General features: G+C 32.6%; 1 protein-coding gene across 1 annotated transcript; it reads right to left on the reverse strand.

Annotated features, from left to right (window-relative positions):
• Positions 1 to 1,777: 1,777 nt before the first annotated feature.
• LOC134243971 (uncharacterized) lies at positions 1,778 to 6,740 on the reverse strand. Its single transcript, XM_062726215.1, has 3 exons — positions 6,674 to 6,740; positions 5,214 to 5,447; positions 1,778 to 1,917 (listed from the first exon to the last, which is right to left on the reverse strand). The coding sequence occupies exons 1-3, from the start codon at positions 6,732 to 6,734 to the stop codon at positions 1,778 to 1,780; spliced, it is 435 nt and encodes a 144-aa protein (XP_062582199.1). The 5' UTR covers positions 6,735 to 6,740.
• Positions 6,741 to 10,045: the final 3,305 nt, after the last annotated feature.

Raw genomic sequence — 10,045 nt, forward strand, 5'->3', positions numbered from 1 at the left:
ACTTTTATCGACTTTTTGTTATTGAAGACCCTTGTACATGTAAAATACCCCTTTGTGTTTTCTTTAAAAAAAACTGATAAAAAGTAATGCTAGTTAATACTAAACACTAATTCGAGTAAAAAATAATCAAAATACTTACCTAAAATGTTGAGGAGACCGAGAAAAAAATTCCAAATCTTGGGAGCCATAGACATAACGGTGACTTTTATTTAAATATGGTATTCAGATTCAGCTATGAAACACGCAATTTTAAAAACGAAGAATAGGAAGTAGAATTCCAGTTATATATACACTGTACCCCCAATTCAATTGCGTAAAAGCATAATGATATATGGAACACGGATCACCTTTCCTTTTGCTTTAAATAGCTTTAAAAAATCAGTAAAAACAGAGATACATGTAGTTAGCAAGTCCCGAATAATAATTAAAAAAAAAACGCTACTAAGTATATAACTTTTTCAATTAATTTTTGCAATGACTGTTATTTAATTGTTACCATTGAAAATTTCAAAGAAAAATTTACCAGAATGTCTCATATAAATTATGTCTTAGAGCCACCAAAGTTAGCATGTACAGTATTCTTGATAAAACCGCTGGAGAATTCGTCCTGATAATGCACACATGCGTTTTCCCAATATTTCACTGAAATTTGTTGATATCAGCTCACGAATTCTAGAGAAAATAGTTTGGAACTAGAGGCACTGTGAGCTCACTTAATGATATACCCCCGTCCCCCATATGAATATAATTGCAGTGTTCATGTTATGTTGTGGGAAACCCAAAATATATGCTGGATCAAAAAGTAAAAAAGAAGCTGCACAACGGAAATGTGTAATAAAGATTCTTTGAAAGTTTCATCAAATTTCATTTGGTGGTAAAAGAGGACTTGCATATAAGAGATTGGTACCCCAAAGGGTAACAGACGGTCGGACGGACGGACAGACAGACGATGTACAGACGGACATCCCATTACTATATTCTTCCCGCTTTTCAAGCGGGGATATAATGAAAATATAAATAGGATTCCATCATGTTTTTTTCGTGGGGCCTGAGCCTTATTAAAAAATCAAATCTTAATGTGTCCCATCTTTTTAAAGTGAATTAACCATATTCCATGTATTATAATAAAAGCACACATTTAAAAAAAAACATCTATTTATATAGATGAATTATGAACCCTTAATAACAATAACTCAAACAGAAAACACCTTTATTTCTTTATCTCAAAAATGGCATTCATAAAAATAGAAAAAAATAATAAATAAAATGTATCGCATAAAAAAGTCACGAACTGGACATAAAAGACATACATGTAACAGTCATTTTGACTCGTATAAACAACTAAATAAAGTAATGATTAATCATTAAATTTGATCAATAACATTTGCGGAAAACATTGTAAAAATATATAAGAATATTCCTAAATAATTCAATTCTTGCGAAAGAATTATCAAATTTTATTTACATCAGTACGAAAGATTCCATCCATTTAAAAAGATTTTGCTTACCAATAATTAAAAATGAAAATATTACAAAACTGTAAAATCACATATTTTGGCGGCGTCAAATGTTTGAGGGTTTTGAGGAAAATATGGATCTGTTGATAGGGGATTGTAGAGTAGTAATGTCTTTGATAAATTACATTTCATGGTGGACTTTGATGCCTGGGTCTCTTCATATCTTGAAAACTACGGAAATTAAACTCCATAAATATCAGTGATTTCCCAGTAAGTAAAATGGCACTTGTGAGAAAAATATAAGAAGACGTTTTCATTGGTTAGTATTTAGGTGGGGGTGGCGGAGGGTAGGCGGAGTTACCACTAATTGGCGGTGGATACTGATTATACTGATTGATTCCTAAATTTGGTTGGTTGTAGCTAGGAGGTGGCTGTCCATATCCTGGCTGTCCATAATGAGCTGTTCATAAAAAATATATTTTATATAAAATACAACAAATTTCATAGGTGTAACAAATAATTACAAGAAGTTGATATTATCCTCTTTATATTTATATATCACGGATAATAATTATAATAATTTTAATATACATAGAAAAACTGTACAACATCTAACAGGACAGTTTTGTTATTTATTCTAGAATACTATTTGGGGGCTTATATTTGCTAAATTGGCCTGTCATATGCATCAACATAAGCATTATTTCTTTTGTCTGCAACGAGCAGTTAGCATATTTCAAAATGAGACAAACCATAGAAAACTAATCATTAACTATTGTATTGTAGCTTATGTGTCATTCACCAGAGGAAATACTATTTTGGCCCGAAAGTCTTACTGTAACAGGTACAGTATGATTTCATGGGGTCAAATTGTCTTAATGCTTGTGATTGATGCTCAATTATTGATTCTTGTGGATCTTTGCTTAATGTCCCTCTCAAGAATTTTTTTTTTTCAAATGAAAACGCCACCAGTTGCCGGTGGTGAGTTACATTGTTTTACCTGAACTTTGGAAGAATATGGAGACATCGAACAGCATTCAATCTGAAAGTCCATAAAACAATACAAAACAAGAGCAGAGCAAACACGGACCCCCGAAACATCAGAGGTGGGATCAGGTGCCATGAAGGAGTGAGCATTCCCTGCCGACCGGTCACATCCGCCATGTGCTCATTGTCCTGATCGTGAAATAACGTCAATTAAATCCGTCGTCAATTCAGTGTATAAATATTGGACTAACAATTGGTATGAAAAACGTATGTCAGCATTTGACAAAATGATAAATTGTATTTGCTGACAAGGTCATTGTATCGACCATAGATCTTACGAAATGATGACTTTAAACGAGACCGCTGATATTCTTGTTTCATCAAATTACTTGTCAATAATTTACCTCGTTTTAGAAATTTTTCATACGTAGAGCATGCTCTTGCGTATCGAATCAACTGAGATATACCCGGTATATACTCCGCAGGTGATGAAGGTATATTGCTGCATAAGTAAGGGAAGTTGACGATAGGAATGTTAAAGTCATCACGTTTATCAGCTTGGTTTTTAGATTACCATTAGTGTTTTTTTCAAGTAAAATATCCATGTATGAAACAGAAGTGTCAGACTCTGTGGTATCTTTTATCTCAAGTTTACCAGGATATATCGTATCGACGTAGGAATGGAAATAATTACCATTATTAATTGACAATACGTCGTCAATATATCTAAATGTCGAGTTGAAGGCCACAGCAAGTGTTTTCTTCTTTTCACGCAGAAATTTTTGCATATATTCTGCTTCATATGAATATAAAAGTAAGTCTGCTATTAACGGAGCGCACTTTGTACCCATGGGAATTCCAATAGATTGTTGGAATACTTGGTCTTCAAAAATCACATAGACATTGTCAATCAGAAACGCAGGCATCTTCTGGATGTCAACTTCAGAGTACTTATGTGTGCAATCAGAATCTGTTTTAACAAAATAATTTTGCAAATGACCAATGACAAGGTAAGTTTTATGAGAAGAAGCAGCTGTCAATGATGTCGAAAAGCCTGGATTTTAATTTGTCGATTGTTGTGTATAAAATTGAAAAGTCGTACGTTTTAAAGCTGTTGATTTTTGTAAAGTCTTATGACTTCAAATGGTCCAAAAGTTACTAACGGCAATTTATCAGTCACTGTGAAGGATCATTTTCGTGCGACAGGAGACCTTGATTTATATTGTCTCATCCGAAGGACCGACCCTCTTGTTGGACTTGGAGGCCATTCCTTCTTAAAAGTCCGTATAAACTAAAGTCACGTGTACCAGTAGTTGTTTGCATGAAAAAGATCCCTCAATGCTAAATGGCCGTAAGTGACGAGTATAGATAATAATATATAGTCTGATGGTGTTTCCATATACGAGGGAAAATTATGAGGGACATTACGCAGCAATCAATCAGTCAATGCAAAGGACCTTTCTCCAAGTCCCACAAGGATATTCTAACCCGCGACTTCCTTACTCTGTGACTCTAGAGCAGAACTCTGCCACTGCCGCACGCGAGCGACAAAATGGTGGATTTATTATAAATTTCGGGTAGAATGCATGTTGAGATGTTACAATATTGAATTTATCAATTGTTGATCATGTAAATGTCAGGGTGACATACATTTCAGGAAGTCATCATAACACCAAAAAAGAACGCTTTTGTAATGAGCAATTTCACAGTATGCTTTACATTACGTAATACAGATGTATGATTTTCTTTAAGGGGGCCGACTATTATAAGTTTTATTGTGTGAAAACTACAATAGCGAAACTCTTTATTTTTATACCACATATAACTTACATTAACTTCAGTGTACATGCAAAGTTTGGGGGAAATCTACTATCCAGGTATTTTTGAGGGACCGTCTTAAAATACAGGTACATTTACTATAGGATTATGTACTAGGAAAATGCCAATTTTTAGGACTTTTAAGCAAAAACTATAATATTTGATGAGTAATACTATATCATTAAATATATATGTCGGAAACACAAAATTTTACCGTCTTGTTTCCAGAGGGGGTATCTCAAAATGCAAAAAATTAGCAAATTTTACTATTTCAATAGACTATAACAAAATATGACGCACACAATGGATTAACATGAAAACATAATACAAATATTGGAGATATTCTCAAATTTCTATGTTTTAAATTTCAAGAGCGTATGTTTATTACTTTTTATTTAATAATATTTTTATAACCCCTTTCTTTCAGAGCTACAGATTATCATAACGTCAAAATCACACTGCAAAGACGTCAACCTACCTATCAATTGCAAAATTGGTTTAAAAAATCAGTTATATTAAATTGTAATTACATTTGTATACCTATAATTTCTTAATTTTGTCTAATTTTAATAATTAAGCGGAAAAAAGTTACATTAAAACAGTAAATATGCTACATTTGACTATGATGCGCGAAATATTGCGCAATGGAAACTATAGTCGGCCTCCTTAAATAATTGTTATAAAAGTGGTCCCATTAGGTGGCCGATTCATATTAAGGCTATTGTCTTTTTATTAAAATGTCTTGAGCACAAGTATTAAAGTGCCACCTTTTTTTATTTTGGCTCCAACTTATTAATATATTGTTTCTTTGACCGTCTTTCGCGAATTCATGTTTCGTGACCACGAAGAAATAAAGGGAAATTCAATATAATATTCAATATTAGCCTCTTGGGGTTTTAAATTCGATTTTAAAGAAAAACAGATATCGGTTACAATAATTTGCTTCCTTACTTGTGGTCACAGTGTTGATTGCAGGTGTATTATGAATGACTTGTCCTGGTCTATTCTTCTTCTTACAGCAGATGATGATTACAACGACAACAACGATGACTGTGAAAATTATCCCTCCGATGATAGCTCCCGCAATGGTCCCTACGTCACTGTAGGAGGAGTAGTAGTAATAACAATAGTATCCACTGTATCCCGAATAGTAACAGTAATACCCAGCTGAGGCTAAATGGTACCCTGAAACAGATGAAAATAAATCCAATCAAACATTGTGATTTAAGATTATAAATAAATTAAGTCATTCTAGCAGCAAAGTTGTCAATGCGTGATCTAGAAAGAAATCTCAAGGGGGGTCCTGCACTCACACCAATCTAGACTTTGTTTCATTAAATTAAAAATCTTAAAAACCTTTATTTAGAAGTTATATAACTTCACATAAATATTTAGATTTAATTTTTTTTTAAATGTTTCACTCAACATCCTGTTTTTCTTCATCGTTTACTAATTTTGAGGAATGTTTCCATTCTTTTCTTGTTGTATTGAATCTTTATTTTATGCATGCTGATATTAAAAGGTAAAATAAAATGTTAAAAATAACTTCTAATGGAACGTTCATTTACATTGCGTGCCGGGTTTAAATGCCCTCAGAAAGCAAAGAGTTATCGATCGCTTTACATGGTAGAAATGTGTGCTTTAACTGAACTTCATTCCTTATTATGACAACACTTGTACAGAAGCAATAAATGAATGCTTGAAGTAACGATACACTTCTTGATCTTGAACTTCGTGATTTATAAGATATTTTAAAATACCTGATCCTGTCCTTTCTTTTCTTTGTATATTCCATGGATTTCGAAATATTTTTTTTTCAATTTCGATGTGATCGTTAACGATATTGAGATATATTTTGACCGTGGGGGTCAAAATCTTCCTGTTTTATATTTTAAATCTACAGGATGTTCATATACAATGTCCTTTTTAATATATTCGGTGAATGAAGTGTGGAAACTAATTGCACCATTCAACACATTTTTAATAAGAAATTGTCATTTTCCTGATAAACCAAATACCGTACATTGTATCATTATTTATATAAAATTTAAAACAAATGATTTCTGAAAATACATAGAATAGTTTTTTTTTTTTTTTTTTTGAAGAACATATTATAATAAGTTAGTAATTGTGTTCAATTGTCTGTTTCTGAGAAATCTTGAAAAACAGAAAATTAAATCATATACATGCAGTTCTAGAATTAAACAAATATTAGGTACAATTACATGTATACAGTTTTATCTTTTATGTAATGAATAACAATAAATTAAACGACAGTTGAAGTTTTTTTTTTAAATTGATTCTCAATTACCCTTAACTTAAAGTATATAGTAACTTAAAATATTTACAAAGAAAAATTAGCACAAGTTAAAGAAATTGATTGAAAAAAATGAAATACCAGTAATTCTTACCTAAGATATGGATAAGACTGAGCAAAAATATCCAAATCCTAAGTGCCGAGGCCATGATCATGATTTGATTTAACGAGGAAAAAATTTAGCAAAAATCCAAACAGTTTCAAATCCTACTTATAAATCAGGGAATTTCAAAATGCAAGCATTCCTCTTGTGGGAAATAAAAATAGAGCCTATGGATTAATGACCTCTATTCTCGCTTTACAAGTCCAGTAAGTGACAGAAAATTCTTTTAAATTTTTGTATATACTAGTTCATATAATTATGTCAAATAACTGTGAAGATAGTCTCTTTGGTATAGAAAAAAGATTCTGGGTGGGTTGTCATCACGATGTACATGTTCATACAGGTTACAAGGATATTTTATTGGTATACGTAGCTGATGAATTTCAATTGAAATAAGTAAAAACATCTGTAAGGTCTATTAGAGTGAAAGTTACACAACACAATCTAATACATAAAAAATCATGCCATTTTATGATTCATAATATTCAAAGTACAACTTTTTAAAATAACAGTTTGGATAATGGGTAATACTATATATAGGAATTTAAAAAAAACAGATGAGTCACTTTAAATAATTATATCCCGCTTGAAAAGTAGGAGGATATACAGTGATCGGGATGTCCGTCCGTCTGTTTGTACACCCACCTGTTCTTCCGTTCCTCTGTTACGCTTGGATGAAAATGTACAAATCTTTTATCCTCGTATATCACTGCATGGAATTTCATGAGGCTTTCACATAATCTTTAGTACGTTATGCCATAAATTTTAGTTTTTAATCCGACACATGTTTTTTATGTTTTCCATACCAAAACATGTACAATACCATATTGTGTTGAAGAGTACTCATCTCTTACCTGCAACTCCTCTTATACCACCGAATAAATTTTACGATACTTTTATAGATTCTTTATTACACAATGTCATTGCTTACCAATTATTTTACTTTTTGATCATAAAATAAAATTTCGGGTATCCTAAAGCAAAAACATGGAATTTGCCCTTATAGTCATATGGGAGGCAGGGGGTATCATTTTTGGAGCTCAGTGCTCACAGTACCCCTAGTTTTGTAGGTCATCAATTATAAAGGTTTATTTGAACTTTATTAGATGTACGATAAAACTGGGGATCTCGGAATGAATACTCGGAAGTCTCTGGTTTTATTGTACATCTATAACCCCAACCGGAAGTAAATGTATCTTATAAGATGTCTTAATTTTTATTGAGGTAATTTTTGAGGAATAAATGAGTGGTTTCAATAAAGAGGTTCGACCAGAGACTTCTGAAATGATTTAATTGACAAGAATAGAGTTTAATATGAGTAGGGGGTACCCCGTATACGAAACAAGTGCCTGTGAATGTTGGCCCGAGATAGGGCCAGTTGAGTACTCCTGACATGAAATACAACCACGCAGCACATGCATGCGCAGTTAAGGTTACAGTAAGGAGGTGGATCCTAATTTATACGGGAAATGTTTACTTTGACGTCAAACAAAAATATTAGGCCTTCGAATACAACAAAATACCACAAAATGAAATTATTTGCTATTTTAAACTGCTGGATACCTTTAGACTACATAAAAAAGTACTATTACACATGTTACATGCAGTTTTGTCGTTTGGTAAATCCCACACAACAAAATATAAACAATTCATTCATTGTAATGTACTTGTCAATATGACGTCACGCATCTTGTTTACAAAAGTTCACGCAGTTGGTGTAAAGTGAGAGACTGATCAAGCCACATTTGCTTTCAAATAAAATATTATTTGCAGTTATATAAAAGACCGTTTATATGGATACGATGTCCACTTTAATATTATATTTGTGTATTGTTCGTATATTCTCCAGACATTCAGTGAAACTGTCGTGTATTTGTATGCAGACTCATTAAAAAGTGATACAAGGACCCTAATAAATCAGTTTATTGCAAGGGGCATATCCTAAATGTATCTTGTCAAGTTAAAGAGGCAATTGGGTATAAGAAAAGTGCTGCGAACCTCATGAAATTTTACAAATATGTCAATTGTGACACAATATCGGTGTTTTTCTTTGAAGTTTGCTGTTCTGTATAAATTAGCTATACAGAACGGGACTATGGTGGGCGGAGCTACTTTCCGTTCTGTATTAACTCTGTATACCGTATTGTATTTGCGAACTATTCTGTATCTAAAATACAGCACGGTCTAAAAATAAATCCGATTCAATTTAGCAAAAGAACGTACAAAAAGTAAATGCTGATGTTTTTATATTATAAATTTTGGAGAAATACCCGGTATTTTCCTGAGAATGTAAAATGTCAAAATTTCTCAACTTACACCACACAGAATCTACACGTAATTCCTATCCAAACGAAAAGGAAAAATCGCAATAAACAGAAACATTCACTCTCCTCGAGTCCATTTTTTCGCGTTTTTATTTTTTAAAATCCTTCTCGCTGACGACAGCCACACGTCTCTTTCACTTAAGCATTGAATTCATATTTTGGGATGCCAGGTGTGTTATAGGACCGAAGACATCCCAAAATATGAATTCCATACTTATATTTACATTCTTTAATTTTTCCTCTTCAAAATTTTTTATTTCGGTAATCTTTGATGTGAATTTAGCGCCCTTCAATACTGGTGCGCTTTGTAGACGTAAGAGCTGTTTGTGACGTCGTAAAGTTAAATAACGCAAAAGAACATTGCGAGGAAAAAAAGTGACAAATTAATTTTAAATGCACATTTGTTGTATTTTTACGTTAATTCAACAGGGTAAATTTTTTTAAATTAAATTGTGCCAAACAATGTACATTTTGGTGTTCATAAAGTATTGAAAATGCATATAGTTCCTACTGTGTATTCTAACGCGCAGTGACAAGGTTTCGCGTGTGTAATAGAGATTTGAAAGTCATGGATTTCTAATGGATTTCATAAAGAAAATTACACTGAATGTAAATATTTCGTTTTTAATGTCGCAATTCAATTAGAAAATAAAAATATTAATCCGTGACATCAAGGTCCATCGAAGAATTTTCTGTAAATCCTGTTATTGTAAATATAGTTAAGCCAGGATTTTAAGACCCCTGAAATATATTATGATCAATCTCCATCTACAATAGATCACAATATTTACGGTTAAATCCTCCACTTTATCCTTTAAGACTGATTTTCACTCGATTACGTCTAGCCCATTAAATCGTCAACACTAATCTGACTGAATCTTACGTTTTCCGCGGACATATATATGCGTACTCGGGGCCTCATTTACAGAACTCTGACGGAGGTTTGGATGGTGCACAGCTATAAAATGGGCGGAGCTATTTTTGATTGATCGTGTCACAAATCATTTAGAGAACTCGACAGGTTCTGTATCGTATATAC

This window comes from Saccostrea cucullata, unplaced genomic scaffold (genome assembly GCF_032062105.1).
Source record: "Saccostrea cucullata isolate Sc308-1 unplaced genomic scaffold, CSIRO_AGI_Scuc_v1 ctg2429, whole genome shotgun sequence".
Classification (NCBI taxonomy): domain Eukaryota; kingdom Metazoa; phylum Mollusca; class Bivalvia; order Ostreida; family Ostreidae; genus Saccostrea; species Saccostrea cuccullata.